The 25,003-nt window shown below is 47.9% G+C and overlaps 1 protein-coding gene across 3 annotated transcripts in view; it reads left to right on the top strand.

Annotated features, from left to right (window-relative positions):
* Positions 1 to 25,003, top strand: part of LAMB1 (laminin subunit beta 1) — a 359,541-nt gene that overhangs the window by 302,926 nt on the left and 31,612 nt on the right. For all 3 annotated transcript variants that reach the window (XM_085654111.1, XM_085654112.1, XM_085654110.1), the window contains exons 29-30: positions 2,104 to 2,311; positions 7,220 to 7,361. In XM_085654111.1, the coding sequence (XP_085510237.1) occupies positions 2,104 to 2,311; positions 7,220 to 7,361 (350 nt within the window). The remainder of the gene's footprint in view (positions 1 to 2,103; positions 2,312 to 7,219; positions 7,362 to 25,003) is intronic.

The following is a 25,003-nucleotide window of genomic DNA, read 5'->3' on the forward strand; positions in this document are numbered from 1 at the left end:
CCTGTAACGCCCCTACATTTAGTATTTGGGGCACCCTGAACCTGCCTTCCTCAGATCCTGAATCTGAAACAAGAAGAAGAACAAGAACAAGAACAAGAAGAAAGAAGAAAGAAGACCTGCCGTGCAGCTGCTAACAAGAGGACGACACCAACTGACTTGGCCCCAGCCCTACAGGCCTGTCGACCCTCGAACCTGCTCCTGCTAAATCCCGGCATCTCCAGTGGTCGGCAACCTCGAAAACCCTGGAGGACCTGACTGCCTTGCTCATCTAAAAGACTGGGACTCCCACAAGCAGTGGTTCTGCTCAAACAAGCGACAACTCCTGGTTCCCAGCCAGGAACCGGGAATCCAGCGCACTCTGCACTCGCCGAGCCCGGCCTGTGCCTGAGTGAACAAAGACCATGAGGACGTCCCCCCGGCGACTGTGACCAAGAATCCAGCACCCAAGGACCCTCCTCGATGCTCCTGATGACGCCTGCATCCTCAATACCAGGGACCCTTCCAACTGCGACCGGCAGAGGGTAAGATTTCCTGACGCCAAAAGACACCCCTACACCTGGCACCCTGCGGCCCCCTGTGCCCGCCTGTGCCCAACTCCTGGGTGCCTACCTAACCTACTGCATCTCAACTTACCTCTCGAAGTGGTGGTCACACCTGAAGAATCTCCGTCCCCGAGTTTGCGGCCTTTGTTCATCTTGCAGCTTGCCCATTGAAATCCATTGAGCGCCCGACGGTGTGGACACCTCAGGGGTAGGTAGCCCATTGGTTACTAGCTTACACTCCCCTCAACACCCCTAAATTCAGTATTTAGGTGGTCCCCTGTTATCAGGACCTCCGAATGGACTACTGGGAACCGGGGAAGGAAGAACAGACAGTGAGAACAGAGGACCTGCAACAAAGATTGGTGCCAAACCCTCCAGGCTGCTTGCCTCTCAACAATCGCAGAGACCTACTAATCCAATAGCTGCATGTCCTCCTCAAACCCTTGGAGGACTGTCCAGCACCTCAACAATTAGCATATAGCTCCTTTGGGGTGAAGGAGCCATTCCCCTGCATTTGCAGGCACCTACTGCGCTGGTCCGGTTCACCATTTTGTTGAAACCCTGGGTCCACCGAGGGAGCAACTCGCCAGGAGATCACCGGGAGTCTAGGTGGGCAGCCCTGTCGCTTCACTAAATCTTGAGATGCTGAGCCTTCACTGTGCCTCCCTGCACCAATACCCAGGGAAGTCGTAGCAATTACCAAGGCTTTTTGCCTGTCCAGTATGGGCACCACAGATGCCAGCACCTATCTGATGACGAGGGATGTCTGTGTCTCCGAGCCCGTCGCGGAGAGTGGCCCTGCACTCTTGCTTTCTTCCCCCACTAGGTCTGCAACACAAAGTGGGAGCCTCTAACAGCAGTGACTCGCCGGACAAAACACCTCTGCACACTTTGGTTAACTTTCTCTGTTTATTGCAATGTTGATCTGTCCCCTCTTACTGAACACAGGAAAAAGCTAGGAACTACACCCTCATTAAAAAATCAAATTGGTCTCACCTCTGTAGTGAGCCTGAAGAGAAAATATCTTAGTAGGCTTGTCAGCGGCAATTTAAGAAATTTAATTTGGTACTATTTGTGGATAGCACCGTCTTGTAAGTAGTAGCACAATCAGTGGACACGCCACACCACTACTGTTGGTCCTCATGTCACGAATAAACTGATGCAATACCATCCTTATTATCAAAGGTCATTTCAGAGTTATACTCACTTCTAGTATTGTGAGGGTGACTCCATACCATGACTCTAAATGATAATCCCTGCATGCCAGTCATGAAGCTGTAGACATTGTTTTACAGGTAAGTAGCTTGTGCAGGCATGCACACTTGTATATCAGACAGAATATATGGAGTTATGCGAGTTAAAGTGACAGTGGGTGGACTAATTCACTGAGTCATAAATAACTTTGATGTGATTTCAGTGAGAGGATGCTGCTAATGGGTAAATTGACAAATATCATTTGACATGTCAATCATTCCTGATATCTATAATGGTGGCTTTCTAGTGTCAGTTCTGTTTCCATTACCAAGTCCTCCATCAACTTGTTATTGCTTCATCTCAACAGAGGACGGTGCAGATCTTGATAGCATTGAGGCGGTTGCCAATGAGGTGCTATCGATGAAGATGCCGAGTACGCCCCAGCAGCTACAGACTCTGACAGATGATATCCGTGTTCGCGTCGAAAGCCTCTCTGATGTTGAGATCATCCTACAACAAAGTGCGGGGGACATTGAAAAAGCAGAGTTACTTTTGACGGAGGCAAAACAAGCTAGGTAACGAACTGTGCGTTATCGAACATGCTAAATAATAATTTTTACTCAAATGTTAATGTGTATTTTAAAGAGACAATATGTTGGAAGCTTTAGGGTGAAGAATAATATTTTCCCTGAAAGGTGACAATCTCCTTTGTTATCTATAAAAGGAAACTCTACTGACTATGTTCCTATTGAAGTAATCTTTTCTAAGAATTGTATTACTAAATCTTCGGGGGTAGATGTTGGCCTTCTGCATTGCTACCACCCTAATAATGATATCTTTGACAAAACAGTGAATCCAAAACATCTATAATGTCTGTAATTGTAGTTTTTCTTAGAGATTGCAGAAAACTGTCAACTCTGTTCGTGCCACAAGGGTGACTTTCAACCAATCTTGGATTCTCAGCCAAAATAACGAGGCATGCTGGGACCTTTTATTTGCAGTTTCCCGATGGCAACTACGAGTGCACAAGTTGCTTTCTGAAAAAACATGACTGAATGAACATCATTCTTGTGGTGTGAACTAAGCCGTGGGTAGATTTGCTCTTATTCCAGGTGTTTTCCCAGACAAGAGCTCTTGCATGGGCGGTAGGAGGTTTACCTTTCTTTGGTACATGCAGCTGTAATACACCGCCTATTTGCAGTGCTTAATTTGTAAAACAAAAAAAAAGATATATATATCGGGACCCAATGCTTTCCTCAGAAGTCCTCACTGTCAAAGGTAGATGTGCCAACTACCCACGTGGCATAATCTTGATTCCATCTCATGCCCCTTTAATCTACCACCAGACACACCCTGTCTCTTTATCTCACTCTCTCAGATTTTTTCATCCTGCTTTTTCTCCTTCTCACTGTTTTTCTTTCGCTTCCTCCCTCCTTTTTCCCCTCTTTTGTGTCTTTCTTTTTCTTGGTCTAATTCAGTATGTTGAGAAAATTAAGTGTTGGTCCCCCAAAAAGGAGTGCCGGTAGGCCCCACTTGCAACTACCAGCTCAAATTAAGCACTATTTATTTGTCTCTCCCTAAGTTTGAACCAATGAACCCAATGTTTTACTGTTTACATACAAAACCTAGGAAGTACAAATCTTTGCACACAAAATTTAAGATATAGAAGTACACGAATTATGAAAGAAAGTAGTGAAAAATAAATGCTTAACTGAGGATTTGCCTGAGATACCGGACAAGATTAAACTCTGCATGGCCAGTGTCAGTACCTGGAGGAAGGAGAATTGTCTGAAATTAAATGCAGATAAGACCAAGATCCTGGTCTTTGGAGCACAGCAATCTGTATGGTTGGAAATCTGGTGGCCTGAGACGTGTGGCCCATTACTTACTCCAGTGGCCTCAGCCAAAAACGTAGGTGTCATTTTTGATCGGTCAATGGTCAGTGAATCGAACGCTCCTGTTTTTGTATCATCAAAATCCTCAAAAGGGGTTTCCCACTCATTCCGGCAGAGCTCAGAGTAGTAGTTATGGCTTTGATAACATCATGCCTTGATTATTGCAACCCTTACATTTTAAACATGAATGTGTCCTCGCTCAACAGACTGCAGGTCATTCAGAATGCGTCCACCCGCCTAGTTCTGAATGTTCCCTAACAACTTTCAGTGAGGGAGGTTACTCTATCCCTTCACTGGCTTCCTGTTAGGAAGCTTGTGACATTCAAGGCGCTCTGTGTGGTATTTCAGGCTTTACACCTGCAAGGGTCTGTGCCTCTGAGAACAGCTTTTCATTGGTACACCCCAAAAAGACATTTTAGGTCATCTTCCTTTAGGAAGGTGACTATTCCAAGATTGTAGGAAGTTAGATGGGGCGGACGCGCCTTCTCTATAGCTGCTGCCAAATTGTGGTGCACTCTGCTCACTGCATGTCTGTATTCTTTTACAGCCTTTGTAAAGCAATAGAAAAGGTTGCTCTTTTCTTTTCCGTAATGGCAGTTCTCTTGGATTTAGCAGGTGCTCCTTTCTTTTGCATTCTAGGGATTTGACGCCTTGGCATAATGGGCTTTGTAAGTTCCCTTCCATTCTATTCCTTCCATACAGAGTTTTGTGGTGCTGGATCGTGACGGTGGGGCAACAGATGTAACCAGTCCTTTCTCTGTTTATGTACTGCTTTTGTGGGAGCCATGTGTCCATGCGTGACCGCTAAAGAAAGCAATAGTACCTGAATGCTCATACTGATGCAGCTGTCCAGGTGATGGGAGTTTGGTGGTCACAGGAAGCAACAACAGTAACATTTATATGGCGTCCTGGTTACCTCCTGTCGCATAGCCTTCTCAGCATCTCTCACCGCTCTCCTTATGGCCTTGATCATTTCGACATTAATGACATGGTCTCAGACTCTGTGCCTTCTGCTGGCTTGGCATCCTTGGATTTTCCCTTTTCATCCTCCCTGGAGAGGCCTTAGTCCTTGAGGGACTTCTGGGGCCTCTGGGTGTCTGCCATGGCGTGGTTTGTTAGTCTCTGTTTGTCTTGTTGTCATGGTCTTCGGTACAAATTCTGCTTAGGCCTCATAGTCCTTCGGAAGGTACACGTTGAACTCCACACAGAGGGCCCCCCTGAGAACTTGTGATGGAAGTTGTGGCGAAATTTAAAGGGGGTGTTCTGCATGTCTCTGCATTTTCCGACCTCGTGGTGCTCACCGTAAGGATCCCCCTTCTCCTTCCTTCAAGCATTGTGCTTCCTGGTGGTAAAAACGTCGATGTTTTTCACTGTTTTGAAGAAAATGTATGGAGCACCTCAGTCATGCTTACAGACCCAGTGGTTGAAATTAAGAATCTGAAGATGGCACCCACACACAGGAACTTCCAGGGTGCACCTCTAATGTCACACAGGGGATGGACTTACCACCAAATGGGTGTCAGTGATGCCCAAAAGAGAGAAGACAGACCAGATCCGATATGATCACGGACCCAAACACTAGATGCACAGCATGTGAATCCAGAAAAATCTTCAAGCTGCAAATATGTTTCTACTGGTAAGTAACGTTTTCGTTATATCACAGCAATTTTGAGATCTCTCACCAGGGAGCAACCTGCAGCACCATCGAACATTCAAGCAGACCTGGCATGTTTGTATGCAGTGTTTCATTTATGCTGGTGGCTGCTGGATGTGAGTATGGGCACTCATTTTGGGGGAGCAGGTCTTATTTCTCATCCTCATACAGAGCAACCAAAAGCCATAGAGACCAAACGATTAGGAACTAAAAGATTGGAAAACATTAACAAAAGTAGAAAGCAAGGATGAATAAGCCTGCAAGAATGAAATACACAGGTCGTGCAGGGTGGCGGAAGAAAGACATGAGGTTGAATCTAGACTGGGTAGCCTTGGGATTCAGCAACCTTGGTATTCAACAGCACCCATTGCAAACTCCCAAGTAAAATATAAGGAGACCCTTTCAATTGTTTGATTACATATTAATCATTGTAAGTAGCTGTACCTACATAGTGCAGATTAAACTGGATAGCAACGGTGCACTATACCAATGTACAGTAAGCTTGCTATCCTGCGTTGAAATCGGATGCTAAACTTGCTCGCCGAAGGTACCAATGTTGTTACTATTGGATAGCCAGTGTTCTGTGATGGTCTATGACCATCTTTTCAAATCCCTGCTTTGGTCCAGTTCAGGTTGCTGCTCGGAGAGGATAGGTGCACCCCTATGGATATACAGCTACTATTCTTCTGACTCTGTGCCTTTGTTCAACTCTTAAAGACGAGCCTACTCCAGGCCTTGGAGTCCTGTGCCTCTCCGTAACCCAGAGTGTTAGAAATTGCATCCTGAAAGATTGTTTTTTTCCTCTTCTCTGCTACACTGGAGGTCTTGAGCACAATCAGTCCTCTTTCCACCCAGAGCACTGTAAAACGGTGCATTATTTCAGTATCTTGTATTCTTCACCCGTTAGAATAAGAGTACAAGTGGTGTATATCCTCAGCGCACATGCTTGATAGCCTTTGCCATCATGCCCGATCCTTTGCCATTCTTACATCCTTAGCTAGCATTTGTTAACCAAAGTCGACATAATAAATGATTCAATACCCCCTAATCCATGTATCGCTTTGATAGAGGGAATGGATTAATGAACACACAACCTGTGCCTGAAAAACACTTTAAATTGGTTTGGGTAAGAAGAAACATAAGGTGAGTCACGCTCCTCACTAGAGAGTGACCTGAGGGAAGGTTAATGGTGAATGTTTAACACAAACATGAATGACCCGTATGCTTTTCCTCGTCTCTGAAGAGAGTCAGCCTGATTGACCAAAATCCAAAGAGTTTATGCATTGAGTGTATCCACATATCGAGAGGGCAATTGAACGTCTGATGAAGGTTTCAGAAATGCAGACCTGGACCCTGCATGGCGGGGCAGCTCATGTAGCCATGCCATGTGTGGTGGCATTGACTGGCCGTAATCGTATGGACATTGTGGGGTAGGAATACTTATCCAAAGGAGCACATGAGCAAAAGAGCGGAGGCAAATGCAGCTTTTCAGGACCAGTGCCAACAGTGCTAGAGTTTGAGGCTTCACAAAAGCTATTGTGACGCCTGTGGCAATCTGACTCCTTAATCTGAGGAGAACATGAGAGCAATGCTCTTTCCACATTTGGAGCAGTTTTTCCAACTGGATCGCTCTTCTTTTCATCATATTCCGCAAGTTTGGGGCCAAACGTTTCCAAATAATACCTATTAAGGAATGAGCTCTACTTGTTTCAATCATTTGCTTAAAGCAGATTAACCTTTAAATGTAATTGCAAGAGCTTTTGACAGTTATCAATGAAGATGGGTCTTGAAAGTGAAGAAAACCATATTTGCACATTGGGTTGGGCAGAACAGGTTGTATTCAAAGATGTATTGTGTTTTCACTGCAAACATACCTTAATGTAGGTTTCTGTTTACCAATGATTTTTTAAAAATATATATTTTTTCCTCCACAGTAAAAGTGCCGCGGATGCTAGAGCCACAGCTGACATTGTAAAAGAGGCCTTAGAGGAAGCTGAGAAGGCTCAGATTTCTGCTGAGAATGCCATCAAGAAAGCAGATGATGACATTAGGGGAACCCAAGACCTCCTTTCATCAGTAAGTCATGGTATTAAGTGGGTGGCTTGTAATGTTCTAAAAGGAAATCCCTTCTCACTGAACCTAATACCTCAGGTGTCCGTGCATGTGCTACAGATTAACCTGACCACAGACTGAGTGCATTTGGTGGTAATTTTAAAACACAATCCCCATTTCGATAAATCCGACAATATATCTGCAGCAAGAAATACTCTTTCCTGAGTAGCCATCATCCCGTTCATGCTGCTCTGCTGAAGTCTGCTGTATGATGCATATTTAGAAGTGGACAGAGATCCGCAGCAGCCCGGGCATGATGCAGATGCATCAAAGTTGCAAACCTCTCCAGTATGTCCACAGGAGCCACTGTATGCTAGCCATATGTTTATACTGGTGTATGATTGGGTTGCAGCATAGTTGGTGTTATACACAGCTCAGTTTTGCAGCGTGAATCTTTCTGGATTCACTATGCTGTGCATTATTCAGTCATCTAGTGGTTGGGTCTGGAATTGTAGTATTTCTTTTTTTTCAGTGTCCCAGGTGTGCGTCGACATACCACCATTTGGTGCCCTTTGTGACGTCGATGCGCTTCCTCCGGAAGCTCCCACCTTTGGTCGCCATCTTCAGATTCTTTTTCCGCCGTTGGGTCTGGATCTTTACCGAAGAGTTCCAGAGTTTTTTGAAGAAAGAATCGACGGAAGAGAAAAAAATCAACGAAAATCAGGTTTTTCAGCACACCCGACTACAGGTCAGGTAACCGGGATGACAAGGGAGGACATTTTTCAACCAAGACCTCTAACTTCAACGGAGAATGTGCTCACAGGGGGCTCCCTGAGCGCCGGAATGGACAAAACTCCTTTCAAGTTTTGCACCAATTATCACTACAAATATGCCCAGAAGGACCAGCATCCAGTCTGCAACCTCTGCCTGCCTCTCGACCACAACAGCGAGGACTGCAACGCGTGCTCGACATTCACACCCAAGACCCTCCGAGTAAGAGAGAGGCAGAGAAGGGCGAATCACACCATGCAGGGGCAAGGGCCACCTCCATCGCTCCGGGACTTGGGCCTCTCCAGTGGAGAGGAGGACAACATTGCCGAAGGCCCAGAGGACAGCACGGTCGTCTAGGTCCAAAAGAAGACATCGAAGGAGGTAAGTAAGTCATGGACCCCCCCAGACACTCGAGCGACACTCAAAAGGGTGAAGCTAAGTCCTCGAGCGACACTCGTAGGAGTGAAGCAAAGTCCTCGAAGGGAACATTGCCGGCGAAAGCAACGGCACCAAAGGACAAACAGCCCAGCGGATCCTTGGAAAAGGACTCCCAGATGGCGAAAGCCCTCGAAAAATCTAGGTCATCGAAGGATGGCCTCGAAAAGGACACCTCGGCGCCAAAAAAAAGGCCAACAATTACGTCGACCACCTCGAAGCGAAGCGCGCAAACTCGACGCGAGAATAGGCTGCCGAGATGGAAAGGAAGAAGAGGAGGCTCGCGGCCGAAATGGCCAGCATCCTGCAGCAAAGAAAGGACTTCGACGAACGGATGAGCCAGTACACCATCCCACTGAAGCTCGAAGTCGAAAGAGACGACTAGGATGCCGAATCACCGAAAACACCTGAACCGGTCGAGTAACAGGAGGCCGAAACCCTGTATTTCGAGGGAGAAGACAACTAGGATCAGCAGAGCTACCAGGACTCAACGTCCTCTGAGGCACAAGACTTGGAGTGGCATGACGTCAAAGCCAAATTGCCGGAAGGAGGAGTAGACACATACCCTTCGAGGCCTTCACCGCCAGAAGACATAGGGATCTACAATATGGTCGTTCAAAAGGCTGCACAGACATATGGGGTGAAACTGGAGGAAGAGAAGCCCAAGACATGTTTCCTCCTGGAAACTCTGCTGCCTCAACAGTCTAGGAGCCAGTCCCTGCCCATGCTCCCTAGTGTGCTGGACCAGGGAAGGGATGCTTTTAAAGAACCAGCAGTATGCAAAGCAGTGACTCCTAGAACAGAGAAAAAGTATAAACATTCCTCAAAGGACCCTGCATACATCCAGGTGTCAGTGCCAGCCGATTCCATAATTACAGCAATGGCTAGGAAGAGGGCCAATGTACCCACAAATACCGGGCTACCTCCAAACAAGGAGAGTAGAAGGATAGACCTCGTGGGGAGAAAGGTGGAGCGGAGTGCGGCAATTCAATGGCGCATCGCAAACTTCAACGCCCTGAAATACAGGCATGCATACCAGCACTGGGAGGAAGTGGGCCAACTCCTAAAGCATCTACCAGACCAGTACCAACAAAGGGCAGCTCACCTGGTGGAGGAGGGCAAATACATGTTTGAAATCAGCCTTTGATGCTGCGGACATGTCCAGCAGACAAATGATGATTGGGGTGACGGGGAGAAGACACGCATGGCTTAGAATTTCAGGCTTCAAGCCAGAGGTGCAAAACAGAATCCTTAAGACATCTTTTAACAGAGAGCAACTGTTTGGCACACCAGTTGATGACAAGTTAACACAGCTCAAAAAGGACAACGAGACCGCAAGGTCCATGGGAGCGCTGCAGTTCAGAGGGTTGAGAAGGGGTACACCCGCGAGAAGGCCAGGTGGTAGGGGAGGCAACGTGCCTACTACATCGCACCAGACGTTCCAACACAGCTATCAAGGGAACAACCAAGGCCAGCAGCAGGGACAACAGCAGCAGAACTGGCAGTACCAGCCCCGGGGACAGTCCTTTCGAGGTCGCTCAAACGGTCGAGGGCAGACATGGAGAGGAGGGCAGCAGCCTGCCCCCAAGTGACTTCGCCATAGAGTGAAAACCCACCCTACCAACACCTCGGGTAGGCAGAAAGACAGAGAAAAACAAAAACCTGATGTTCCACAACAAACAATACCTCGAACACACAACACCACTGGGAGGCAGAATAAGAGACTTCCTCCAAGAGTGGAGGAAGATCACAGCAGACAAATGGATGCTAAACATCATACAACACGGATACTGTATAGAGCTAGAAAAACAGCCTGCAAACAGGCAACCAAGAAACAAGACACTCTCAGCAAAGGAACTTTCGCTCTTGAGACCCGAAGCGCAGGAACTGCTCAGCAATGAGGCGATGGAGGTAGTACCGCAAAACCAAAGGAACAAGGGAATTTACTCCACTTATTTCCTCGTGCCAAAGGTGGATGAAACACTAAGACCTATCCTAGATCTAAGGTTCTTGAACAAATTCATAAGGACACAAAGATTCAAAATGACTTCCCTACAAGAGGTATTACCACAAATACAAAAAGGAGTTTACATGGCAACAATAGATTTAAAGGACGCGTACTTACACATCCCCATCAACCGCAAGCACAAACGTCTACCAAGGTTTGTGATCAACCAAATTCACCACCAGTTCACAGTACTGGCATTCGGGCTCAAATCCGCACCAAGGGTGTTTACAAAATGCTTAGCAGCAGTAGCAGTGCACCTACGTAGGCAAGGAATACACGTATAGCCCTACCTCGACGACTGGCTCATAAAGGCAAGTTCGTACAGCCACTGCAAACACATACAGCAGGTCGTACAAATACTGAACCAACTGGGTTTCTCAATCCATTGGAAAAAATTGTCAACCGAGCTGGAACAGATCAAGATATTCTTAGGGGTGGAGATCGACACTGTAAGAAACTGGCTATATATACTGCACCAAAGCGAGGTACAGTGTATATAGAGTCCAAGGGTCTCTGGGTGAGGGCTTCATGAAAAAGAAAAGTTATTTTCTTTTTCTTCAGCTTAAAACATACAGCTCCTTCATGATCACGTACCCCCAGACTAGTTCCTCTTGATGATTCATATTAAACTTGGGGATAAGGACTAGTTCTCTAATCCTCGCTCTTCTCTTGATATTTAATAATAAGCATTTGATGTACAAACTAAGCCAGCAAATGAATTCACACGCTCAAGAACTGAACTCTAGGCCAATTGTTTTTGTATAAAAAATATACTGTTTTATTTCTAAAACCAAGCAATCCAGGTACAGGTAAACATATAAATACTTTGCAGTAGTAAATTACTTGCATGAACACAGTTCAAAATTGCAGTATAACTTGTACTGGTTGTTAATGTTTTAAGTAAGCAGTTTGCAACACATTGCAGGTATAGTACATTCAAATGGATGAGCTTTTTTAGGTAAAATGCAGTTAATTACTTTTCAGATTACCTTTACTAACACAGGGTTGGATCCTAGATTCAGCCCTGGGACATTTCCTGAAAACAGGTGAGTAAATGCGTTTTAGTTAGTGGTGCGATTTTTGGAGAATATTATTGCATTTCAAAAGTTGACACAAACGTTTTCACATAGAATCACCAGCGTTATCCTATGGGAGGAAATTCACTTAGCAGGTAAGTTATGTTAACAATACTTTTTATTACTCAGTGCTGGTTACCTAGATTCAGCACTGGGACATTTCCTGAAAACAGTTGAAAAAAACGTGTTTTGGTTATTCGGCTGATTTTTTAAGAATAATTGTTATTTTCAAAATTCGACAAACGTTTTGGGGAAAGAAGTGTCCATGTTAGGGTTCTGGGGTTAGACTCGGGAGGGGGGGGGGGTTGGCGTTGGGGTGGGGGTCTCCCAGGCTCAGTGATGCACTGCTGTTGCACCCCCAGTGGCACTAGGGCATCCGGGTGCAAAGTGTTGAGGCCCAATGTTATCCTATGGAGGATAGGGGGACTCCGTTTGGTGGCTGCTAGCAAGCAGGCCACGGGGTTGTGGGAGCAAAGATCCTAGGGTTAAACTCAGGGCAAGTTGGGGACCAAGTTATCACCAAAGGGGCACCCTCAGCGGCACTAGGGCGGCCGGGTGCAGGGTGCTGTTTTGAGGTCGGGTGCCCTGTTGATTTCAATGAAAATTCTCCGAGACAAAGAAACACTGCAGGCTCGGTGACGATCTTCCAGGAGTGACCACCACTTCGACGGGTAAGTTGGGATGTTAAGGGCTGGTTAGGCACCGCTGGGTTGGGCACAGAAGGCTGTGGGGCGTCTGGTGCAGGGGTGCCTTTGGACATCGTATTTTCTTAATGCGCTCCGGTCACGGTAGGGGGGGTCCTTTGGATTGAGGCTGCAGGTGTCTTCTGGAGGCTTGAGGTAGGTCAGGGGGTTGCCGGATCTCTGGTCAGGATCGCCGGAGGGACCTCCTTGTGGTGATTTTCCACTCAAGCTTGGGCCGGGCTCGGCGGGTGCAGAGTGGGCTGGATTCACGGTTTCTGGCAGGCACCAGAAACTGCAGTTCAAACACGTCCGGTGTTCATGGGAGAAACCGCTTGGAAAGTGAATGCAGGCAGGTCCTCCTGGGTTTTTGAAGTTGCTGGCTGCTGGACATGTCAGGGTTTTGCAGGAGCAGGTTCGAGGGGAGACCAGCCTGTAGGGCTGGGGCCAAGTCAGTGGGCGTCGTCCTCTTGTTAGTTCTGTACAGCTTCTCGGCCTTCTTTTCTTGTGGTTGCTGGATCTGAGGAAGCAAGGTTCAGGGTGCCCCTAAACACTAAATTTAGGGGTGTTACAGGTAGGTAAAGGGCAGGTTCCAATGGGTCCCTTCCCTGGGGTGGGTACACCCCCTATTCTGCCACTCTCCAGTGGGAGGGGGGCAGGAGCCTGTCCCTGGTTGGCTGGGTCCCCCCATCCTCAAGATGGCGGGGGCTCAAGGTTGTGCTTCACCTCGCTTCCCCCACCTTAGGGGTGGAGTTGGCAGAGGTGGGCACACCTCTCTTCCTCACTTGTTTTTCTCGCCGGTTCTCCTGCCCAAAGTGGGGGTAAAACCAGTGGGGACCAGTTGCTGAAAGCAGCAAATTGTCTGGAGAGGCTCACAAAGGCGGGCATGCCTTTGAAGCTTCTCCTTTGTGAACCCTGCCCATCCTGGGGGAGGAGTCTTGGCACCTTGTTCCAGGATGAGCATGGTTTCAGGTCCCTGAGAGCAGCAGGCTCTCGACCCAGGGGTCCAGAAACATGTCTGGTGGTGGCAGCCTGCGCAGCCACTCAGTCAGGTCACTGGTAGTTGGTCGTGTTTCAGGGGGTATCTCTAAGATGCCCTCTGTGGTGCATTTTACCTTAAATCCCACACTGGCATCAGTGTGGGGTTAATGTGTTGAGAAGTTTGATACCAAACTTCCCAGTCTTCAGTGTAGCCATTATGGTGCTGTGGAGTTCGTAATGACAACCTCCGAGCACCATATACTCTCAATGGCAGCACTGCACTTACAGGTCCCAGGAATGGACCTGGGTACTGTAGGGGTACAGGGCTCATGCACCTGTACCTTCACCACTGGCATAGGGCACCCAGCAAGAGGGGTGACTGATGTATGCTAGGGCAGTGGTTTGTGGGCATGGCACACAGGGATGTGTGCCATGTTGACTCTTTGTTTTGTTCTGCACCAAGACACTCAGCCTGCAAAGGCAGTGTGTGTGTGTGTGTGTGTGTGTCAGGGTACAGGGCCTCTAAGGGTGGCACAATACGTGCTGCAGCCCTTAGGGGCCTTCTCTGGTCACAGGGCCCTGGGTACCTAGGGTACCATTTACCAGGGGCTGACATGTGGCCAGGGTTTGCCAATTTGGGTTTTAGGTTTTTTGGGAAGGAACATAGGCCCTGGGCACCTGATTGGCAGGAGTCCAGGCAACACTCAGTCAAAGTACATTCAGCAAAAAGTGGGGGCATACCATGCAAGAAAGATGGCACTTTATCACAGTGTTCCCCAACAGGAAGAGAACATTGACAATACTGAAGGAAACACGTCTTTACCGCAAGGGTCAAGTTCTGACAGTGAGGAGGGTGAGCAAGCTAATGGGAATGATGGCGTCATGCATCTGCCTAGTCCAAAATATTCGACTCCACATGAGACCATTCCAGTAATGGATACAGCAGCAATGGTCAAAGGCAACGGGGAGTTGGGAAGATCTAGTGGTTGTCACACACGCAGTGCATCAGGAAATAGCGTGGTGAAACGAAGAAAACCTATCACAAGGGAAATCGTTCACACAACCAACTCCAACAGTAACCATCACAACGGACGCCTCCCAGCTGGGGTGGGGCACGCACATAAACAAACTCCAGGTGAGGGGACTATGGTCGCAGCAAGATGCAGTCAAACACATCAACTATCGAGAACTAAAAACTATGTTCCTAGCCTTGAAAGCCTTTTAGAAGCAGCTGTACGGAAACAGGGTGTTGATCCAAACAGACAACACAAATACCATATTCTAAATCAACAAGCAATGTGGAACACAATCAGTAGAACTATCGGGGCTGGCACAGGAAATATGAACATGGGCCATTCCTCCTAAGGATAGACCTACTAGCAATACATCTCCCAGGGTTAACAATGTGGAAGCAGACCGACTCAGCAGGCTGACGTCAGCATCCCACGAATGGGAGATCAACCAATGAATACAAAAAGTATTCCTGAAGTGGGTGTGAGAAAGTGCCATCTTTCTTGCATGGTATGCCCCCACTTTTTGCTGAATGTACTTTTGAGTGTACCCTGGACTCCTGCCAATTAGGTGCCCAGGGCCTATGTTCCTGCCCTAAAAACACAAAACCCAAATTGCAAACCCTGGCCACATGTCAGCCCCTGGTAAATGGTACCCTAGGTACCCAGGGCCTTGAGACCAGTGAAGGCCTCTAAGGGCTGCAGCACTCATTGTGCCACCCTTAGAGGCCCTGTACCCTTACACACACACACTGCCCTTGCAGGCTGGGTGTCTAGGTGCAAAACAAAGAGTCGACATGGCACACATCCCTGTGTGCCATGCCCATCACCTACACTGCCATGGCATACATCAGCCACCCCTCTAGCTGGGTGCCATATACCAATGGTGTGGGCACAGGAGCAGGAGCCCTGTGCCCCTACAGTACCCAGGTCCATTCCTGGGCACTGTAAGTGCAGTGCTGCCATTTAAGAGTATATGGTGCTGAGAGCTCGTCAAACACGAACTCCACAGCACCATAATGGCAACACTGAAGACTGAGAACTTTGGTATCAAACTTCTCAGCACCTTAAATCCCACACTGGCATCAGTGTGGTTTAATGTACCAAGCACCCCAGAGGGCATCTTGGAGATGCCCCCTAAAACCTAACCTACAATCCACGTCTGTTCTGAGGCTGCCTAGGCTGCCACACAGCAGACATGTTGCTGGAACCCTGGGTAGGAGAGCCCTTGCTCTCCTGGGCCTGCAACAATGCACATCCTGGGCGAGGTGCTAAATCTCCTCCCCCAGGATAGGCAGGGGAAAGCTTCAAAGGCATGCCGCCTCTGAGCTTCCCCAGGCCACTGGCAGCCCCCACTCTGGCGGGAAGCTTGGCCGGAAACCCCAAATAAGGACCGGGGATGTGCCAGCCTGCCAACCCCACCCCTCAGGTGGGGGAGGCGAGGTGAAGCACATCTCCGGGCTCTCGCCATCTTGAAGATGGGAAGCCCTACCCTATCAGGACTAGGCTACTGCCCCCCCTCCCAGAGGAGAGAGGCAGGATAGGGGTGTACCCACCCCAGGACAGGGACCCATTGGTCCCTGCCTTTCACCTACCTGTAACACCCCTAAATCTAGTATTTAGGGGCACCCTGAACCTTCCTTCCCCAGATTCCAGATTCCAAAATCCGAAGAAGAGCTAGAAGAAAGAAGACCTGCCCTGCAGCTGCTAAGAAGAGGAAGACACCAGCTGCTTTGGCCCCAGCCCTACCGGCCTGTCGACCCTCGAACCTGCACCTGCTCCTGCTCCTGCTCCAACCCGGCATCTCTTGTGGCCAGCAACCTTACAAACCCCGGAGGACCTGACTGCCTTTTGACTCTAAACCCCTGGTACTCCCATGAGTAGAGGCTCTACTCAAAATCTACTTCTAATCCCTGGCAGCAGCCCAGAACCGCAAACCCAGCACACTCTGCACCAGCCAAGCCTGGCCTGTGCCGGAGTGAACAAAGACCACGAGGACGACCCCACAGCGACTGTGACCCCCTAGTCCGGCACCCAAGGACCTCCCTCGACACTCCTGAAGAAGCCTGCAGCCTCAGAACAAGGTGCCCCCCCAACCGCGATCAACAGAGGGTTAGATTTCCTGACACCAAAAGGCACCCCGGCGCCCCGCGGCCACCTGTGCCTAATCCTTGGGTACCTACCTATCCTCCAACTACCCAACTTACCTCTCGAAGTGGTGGTGGCACCTGAAGAATCCTCGTCCCCGAGCTTGCAGTCTTTTTTTCTAAACCGGAGATTTCCATTGAAATCAATTGAGCGCCCGAAGGCTCAAAAGCATCCTGCACCCAGCCGCCCGAGTGGCCCTGGCAGTGCAATATCTACAGCTATCTACTTCCCCACTTGCCCTGAGTAAGTGACCGGGAGCCCAGCTCCCACAGCCGCGTGGCCTGCTAGTCAGCAGCCACCAACCAAGGCCCGCCTACCTCTCATAGGGTAACATTGGGCCTAACTCTCTCTGCACCCGGCCGCCCTTGTGTCGCCGAGGGTGAACCAACTGTACCTACCTGACCCTGGGAGACCCCTGAGTCTATGCCCAGAACCTTAACTCTGCCAGTCGAGTACTTACCTTTAAACCGATAACTCAATTTTCTTCATAGGGTGACATTGACTGGCTTTTTCCTGAAATATCTTCTAAGTGTGGACTTTTCAAATCTTAAAATATTCACCAAAAAATCAGCCGAGAAACGAAAATACTCACCTGCTCTTAGGTGAGCTCCCAGTGCTGGATCTTGGTGCCCAGCACTGACTCTGAAAAATACTTACAACTGTACTTACCAGTAACCCAATTTTCCCCCCTAGGAAATCATTGACTGTTTTTCTGTGAAATTTCTTCTAAGTGTTAATTTCTGCAATCTTTAAATATTCTTTAAAAATGGTATAATATCTGAAAATGTAATTACTTACCTGTTTTGGATAAAGGTCCTAGTACTGAGTCTAGGCACCCAGTACTGGATTACAAAAGTAACGAGAACATACTATACCTGCAACTTGAATTTTCTGCCATAGGGAATCACTGACTGTTTTCTATGAAATATTTTCTAAGTGTCAACTTTTAAAATAGCAAAATATTGTCTAAAAATTATCACAGTAATTAAGTCAAATTTTATCACTTGATTCCAAGTACTGACCCAGGACTGAATCTAGGATCCAGTCCTGGAATTCCAAAAGTAATCCTAAAAGTAATCTGTGGCAAATAACTTGAAACTTCCATTGAACTCAATGCATTATTGTGTTTAAAATTGTGTTGCCTATTGCAACCACTTGCAACTTTCTACAAAAGCCAATTGCATATTGCAAAAGTATTTATATAAAGCATCTCGTTCTGAGAAAGTATATTTTAATACCTATTGTTGGTTCTAAAATAAAACAAGCATATATGTTCGAGGCATATGAGCTGCAGATTACACACTTGTGCATAGATCGCCATCTGGTGTTGGGCCCGGATGGTTGCAGTTGTTTTTCCTCTTGGAAAGTATTTGGAAGTCACGAAGTCGGTGACTCCTCCTTTGGATCGTATTGCGCATGGGCTTCGGCTCCATCCTTAGATTTGTTTTTTTTCCTCCATCGGGCTCGGATGTAATTTTCGCGCTCCGGTTCAGAACAGGTTTCCGGCTCAATCGAAGCGCAATCCTCACCCCACTTCGCGGTGTTGTTTCGATCGCGATCCCCACTCTCGGCGCGGCTCTCATCGATCAATTTTTCGATTCCAGTCGTCGACGACGGCCTTCGGGCCTACCCAAGCTCCGGTCCTGGCTAATGCAAAGGACTCCTTTCAAGAAGTGCCCTCGATGTGGGTCCAAATTCCCCCACACCGATCTCCACGAAGTATGTAACCTCTGCTTCTCCCCTGAACATGAGGCTCTAGACTGTCAGGCGTGCAAGTCCTTCCGGTCCAAGAAAACTATTCGAGACCGAAGGGCAAGAAGAACCATGGCACACTCGTCGACGGTGGTTCCAGATGACCTCTTCGGAGACGGCGTCGACGCCCCAGAAGAACACCACACCGGCGAGGGCCTCGTCAGCGCTTCCGAAGCCAACGATTCAGATGTGGAGGACATCACTCCGGCACAGAGGGTCGTGAGTACCAATTTGCCCCCCCCCACACCCTCGCCGGCACCGAAAAAGGCTTCGGCCTAGGTAAGACCACGGACACTGCTTCCCACACCGCACCTTCGGGACCTGTAAAGAAGCCGATTAAGCCTTCCGGTGGCTCGGGCTCGAGCCAGCCCACCGTCGGTGCCTACAAAAACTCCTCCGCACCGACACCGAAAAAGAAAATGGCCTCCTCTTCGGCACCGAGCTCCATATCGAAACACTCGGTGCCGAAACGCAGCTCCTCGGTACCGACACCATCCCCGGAACCGACAAAACCACACAAGGCCACCAGCACCGAGATCTCGAAGCCGAAAACCATCTCGGCACCGACCAAACAAAAAGCCCTTTCCAAACCGCATAGTTCCAAACAGGACACTAAAGTCAGAAAACCAACGGCCCGATGCCTTCGGCGCCAACGGATAAATCGCCTTCAGAGGAACTTTTTACACCGGATCCATTGCAAAAAACATTGACCAAGGATCTCAAAACTGGACATTTGATGCTCCGCATCAAAAAGACAGCTGGAATAACCTGCCCCAGCTCCACCTCCAAAGAGGAAGGACTCTGCTACCTCACCTTTCAGAATACCTTCCCCACCTCCTCCAACCCCTCCACCTTCCCCTCCTCCACTCCCTCCTCATCATTCCCCAACACCTCCTCCGGATGATGATGATGATGATGATCAGGATGACACATACGATGACATAGGGGACGTGCCCCATGACTTACCTACAGGGGACCCTACCCCCACAGGCTCTCCAGACCCATGGGACGACTATAACGTCCCCGACATCCCTAACGTCCCACAAGATGATCTCTATCCTTCAAGACCATCCCCACCAGAAGACTCATTGGGGTTCAACCACTTACTCCAAAGGGCTGCACACTATCACGGGGTAGATCTCCATACAGACCCCGTGGAGGAGGATTTCCTCCTTGATACTTTCGACACCACACATAGGACCACCTCCATTCTGCCCATGCTCAAAGGGGTTATAAAACATGCGCCAGAGGTCTTTAAAGACCCAGTCAGAGCCAGGGTTATTAACCCACGCATTGAGAAAAAATATAAAGCCGCCCCTACAGATCCCTCCTACATCAGAGGTCCAGCACCACTAGATTGCCTGGTAGTGTCCACAGCACGAAAGAGGGCCAACTCCCAGGTGTCAGGCGAAGCACCACCACCTGACAAAGAGTCAAAACTCTTGGACGCATCCGGCAAGTGCACTGCATCACAAGCTGCCAACATATGGCGTATCGCTAACACACCAGCGCTACTAGCAAGATATGACCGGGCCCATTATGACGAACTAGAAGCCATAATGCAACACCTCCCTGACAAATACAAAAATAGGGCAAACGAGTTAATTCAGGAGGGCAAAACCATCACGAATACCTCCATCCGTTGTGCCCTAGATGCAGCCGACACCGTCTCCAGGGCCATCAATACTAGCGTCGTCCTCCGTCGCCTTGCCCGGCTAAGGATCTCAGGATTTAAACCAGAAGTACAAGCTTCCATCCTGAACCATCCTTTTGAGCAAGAACATCTGTTTGCCCCAAAAATAGATGAGGCCCTAGAAAAGATGAAAAAAGACACGGACACGGCGAAATCTATGGGTGCCTTACAATCACACCCTCCCAGGCGCTCCTTTCACCGTTCTTCCTTTCGGAGCACATCCAGAGGATACTCCTCTGATGCTTCCACTTCCTATAAAGCCCCTACCCAATCCACCTTCACAAGGGGTTACCAAAGAGGAGGCTACAGGGGCAACAATAATAAAGGCAGAGGCAAGACAAACCCTGCCCGCTCTGCCTCCACACCTACACAATGACTTCCCTCCACTCCCCCCCAGACCATCCCACTCCGGTCGGGGGCAGACTCCAAAATTTCCTTCCTGTCTGGGCTACCATCACCTCAGACAAATGGGTCACACAAATAATTCGATCAGGCTACTGCCTAGACCTAATATCTACCCCCCAAAACATTCCACCCAAACAACGCCCAATGTCACAGGAACATCTAACATTACTAAAGCAGGAGGTAGTGTCCCTCTTACAAAAAAAAGGGCGATAGAACACGTTCCTACCAACCAACGAAATATGGGGGTTTATTCCCTATATTTTCTCATACCAAAAAGGGACGAGACTCTACAGCCCATCCTAGACCTCCGGCCCCTAAACACTTACATACATTCAGACCATTTTCACATGGTAACCCTTCAGCAGGTACTTCCACTGCTCTCCCAAAACAACTTCCTGACCACTTTAGACCTAAAAGACGCTTATTTCCACATTCCTGTGCACAACGCTCCCAGGAAGTGCCTCAGATTTGTAGTGGACAAACTACCAATTCAAAGTACTCCCATTCGGAGTCGCAACAGCACCACGAGTATTCACCAAGTGCCTAGCAGTAGTGTCAGCACACCTAAGGAGACAACACATCCATGTCTTCCCATACCTAGACGACTGGCTAATAAAAGCCATTTCATACAACCAGTGTGTACAACACACGCATGCCACTATCCAGCTACTGGGCTTCACGGTAAACCACGCAAAGTCCCATTACAACCATCCTACATAAAAACAATACCTCGGTGCCACCATAGACACCTCAAAAGCGCTAGCCTACCCCAGTCCTGCCAGGATTACAAGCATTCAGGCTCTACGCGCATAATTTATGGCACAACACTCTCTTCCAGCTCGGGTATTTATGCAACTAATAGGGATGATGGCCTCTTGCATATTCATAGTACCTCACGCAAGACTCCAGATGCATCCTCTCCAAGAGTGCTTAGCGTGCCAATGGAACCAGGCCCAAGGTCAGTCAACAGATCTGGTGTTGGTAGACAGTCGTACCCATCACTCTCTGCAGTGGTGGACCACCACAAACCATTCCAAAGGTTGACCGTTCCTGGACCCGGTTCCTCAGATAGTACTGACAATGGACGCAACGCTCTCTGGCTGGGGAGTTCACCTATTACATCACACCATGCAGGGCAGATGTACACCTCAACAAAAGTAACTCCACATCAGCCATCTGGAGTTACTAGCCATATTTTTAGCCCTAAAATGTTTTCAAACACAGATTTCAGGCAAGGCAGTCCTAGTCCGCACAGACAACATGACAGCCATGTACTATATACAAAAACAAGGCGGCACGCACTCTCCACAGCTCTCTCAACTAGCACAGAGCATATGGAGATGGACCATACCCCAGAAATCTTTCTCCTAGACCAACATGTCCCAGAAGTCCAGAACACCATAGCAGATCTGCTGAGCAGACAAACACAACAAATCCACGCGTGGGAACTCCACCCACAAGTTATTCACCCGTACTTTCAAATGTGGGGGCATCCACAGATGGACCTCTTAGCCACCCACAAACGCCAAATGCCCAAGTTTCGCTGCCAGATATCCACACCCATTGTCCAAAGGCAATGCGATATGGATGAACTGGTCCGGCAGATTTGCATATGCTTTTCCGCCTCTCCCACTCATTCCACTAGTAGTGCGCAAACTTCAACAACACTCCCTCACACTAATCCTAGTAGCTCTAACTTGGGCCAGACAACCGTGGTACACCACACTGCTGGAACTATCTGTAGTACCGCACCCAAAATTACACCTCTCTCCACACCTCTTAACCCAGAACCATGGAGAGATCAGGCACCCGGACCCAGCTCAGCTCACCCTTGCGATCTGGCTCCTGAAATCCTAGAATTCGGTTACTTAAATCTTCCCCCTGATTGTATGAACGTCATCAAAGAAGCTAGGCGACCCACCACTTGAGCGTGCTACGCGGCCAAGTGGAAACGCTTTGTTGTCTACTGCCACAACAATACAATCAATCCCCTAGATGTGTCCATTCAACACATCATAGGCTATTTACTGCCTCTACAAAGATGCAATCTAGCCTATACCTCCATTACACTGCACCTTGCAGCCATAGCACCTTATCTACAAAACAGGCAACATCTATCACTCTTTAGAGTACCTGCCATTAAAGCCTTCATGGAAGGTCTTCAAAGAATAATTCCCCCCCAGAGTGCCACCCTCACCTGTGTGGAACTTAAATATCATTCTCACCAGACTAATGGGGCCTCCCTTTGAACCGGCTACACAAATGTCCGCTTCAATTCCTAACATTGAAAACCGCTTTTCTTGTAGCCATCACTTCCCTCAGAAGGGTCAGTGAGATACAAGCACTTACCATTCAAGAACCTTTTCTCCAAATGCACCACAACAAGGTTGTTCTCCGTACCAACCCAAAATTCCTCCCTAAAGTAATTTCTCCCTTTCACCTAAACCAATCGGTAGAACTACCAGTCTTCTTCTCGCAACCACAAACGGTTGCGAAAAGAGCTCTTCACACATTAGATGTAAAACGAGCCTTACTCTACTACATAGAAAAAACACAACCTTTCCGTAAGACCAAACAACTGTTTGTCTCTTTCTCACCACCGCACACAGGCAACCCCATCTCCAAGTCGGGGATAGCTAGGTGGATTGTCAAATGCATTCAGATTTGCTACCACAAAGCAAAACAAACGTTATCCGTTCCCTCTAAAGCCCACTCTACACGTAAAATAGGGGCTTCAATGGCTTTTTTAGGGAACATCCCATTAGATATCTGCAGAGCAGCTACATGGTCAACACCGCACACTTTCACTAAACACTATTGTGTAGATGTGCAAACTAAGCAACAGGCTAGTGCGGGCCAGGCTGTACTCAAAACATTATTTCAAACCACTGCAATAGATACGGGTAGTCGTCGCTAAGGATGGGTACTGCTATATAATCTATGCACAAGTGTGTAATCTGCAGCTCATATGCCTCGAACGGTATATGCTACTTACCAGTATGCATCTGTTCTTGGCATGTAGAGCTGCAGATCTACTCACGCCCACCCGCCTCCCCGGCTGCCTTTATCTGTTCCAGTCTATCTTATTTAGATAGCACACACATGGGCATCTTCACTGTTACTACTACGCTCCATCTTTCCCTGCTGGCGAAAAACAATCTGAGGATGGAGCCGAAGCCCATGCGCAATACGATCCAAAGGAGGAGTCACCGACCTCATGACTTCCAAAGACTTTCCAAGAGGAAAAACAACTGCAAACATCCGGGCCTAACACCAGATGGCGATCTATGCACAAGTGTGTAGATCTGCAGCTCTACATGCCAAGAACAGATGCATACTGGTAAGTAGCATATTCCTTTTTATATATAAACCATTGGCCTAGAGTTCAGGTATTGAGTGTGTGAGACCATTTGCTGGCTGAGTGTGTGCAACAAATGCTTTACACTGTCCTCTGATACTGCCTTACTGCTCGACCAAGCTACCACTTTAGAGAGTAAGGTTATATCTAACTTTAGCCTCTGCCAAACCTCTGGGGACTGTGGACTCTGTACACCCTGTACCTATTTGGGAACAGTATATACAGAGCCACTTTCGCACAGTGGGGGACACCGCAAATAGACCTATTTGCAACACACCAAAATGCACAATGCCAACACTTCGCATCTAGACAACCAGAACATCTGTCACAAGGGAATATGCTATGGATAAATTGGTCAAAGACATTTGCATACGCTTTTCCCCCAATACCACTGATACACAGGGTACTGAGCAAATGCAGAATCAACAACATGTCGCTAATACTAATAGTGCCTCAGTGGGCCAGACTGTCCTGGTTCTCACAAATCGTGTGCTGGTGCTTGCGCCATCTTCGCTGATTCCCAAGAAGAAGGGACTGGTTAACAATGCAGAATGGAAGGGTGCTGCACCCCGCCAGAGAGCCTCAGCCTAGCTGCATGGCTCCTGAAGACCTAGAATTTGCACACCTCAAACTGCCGGCAAGCACAATGGCAGTGCTCAGGGAGTCAAGAAGACCTATAAGAAAGTGCTATGTAGCAAAGTGGAAAAGATTCTCCGAATGGTTGTGAGAAAGTGGCTCTGTATATACTGTTCCCTAATAGGTACAGGGTGTACAGGGTCCACAGTCCCCCAGAGGCTGATAGAGGTCAAAGTTAGGTATGACCTTACTCTCAAAAGTGGTAGCTTGGTCGAGCAGTAAGGCAGTACCAGAGGACAGTGTAAAGCATTTATTGTACACACTCAGTCAGCAAATGGTTTCACACACTCAATAACTGAACTCTAGGCCAATGATTTGTATATATAAAATATATGCTTGTTTTATTTTTAGAACCACAAAGGGGGTAAAAATATACTTTCTCAGAGTGAGAGGTTGAATATAAATACTTTTGTTTCAAGCAATAAATTTGTGTAAACAGTCACAGTTGGTTGCAATAAACAATCCTATTTCCTAAACATAACAATGCATTGAGCTCAATGGTAAATTTAGGTTATTTGTAATAAATTACTTTTCAGATTACTTTTGGAATTCCAGGTCTGGATCCTAGAACCAGCCTGGGGTCAGTATTCAGAATCAAGTGATGAAAGTCGACTTAATAACTGTAATGATTTTTAAATAATATTTAGCTATTTCAAAAGTTAGCACTTAGAAAATATTTCACAGAAAACATTCAATGGATCTCTATGGCAAGA

Source organism: Triturus cristatus, chromosome 4_1 (genome assembly GCF_964204655.1).
Source record: "Triturus cristatus chromosome 4_1, aTriCri1.1, whole genome shotgun sequence".
NCBI classification, from domain to species: domain Eukaryota; kingdom Metazoa; phylum Chordata; class Amphibia; order Caudata; family Salamandridae; genus Triturus; species Triturus cristatus.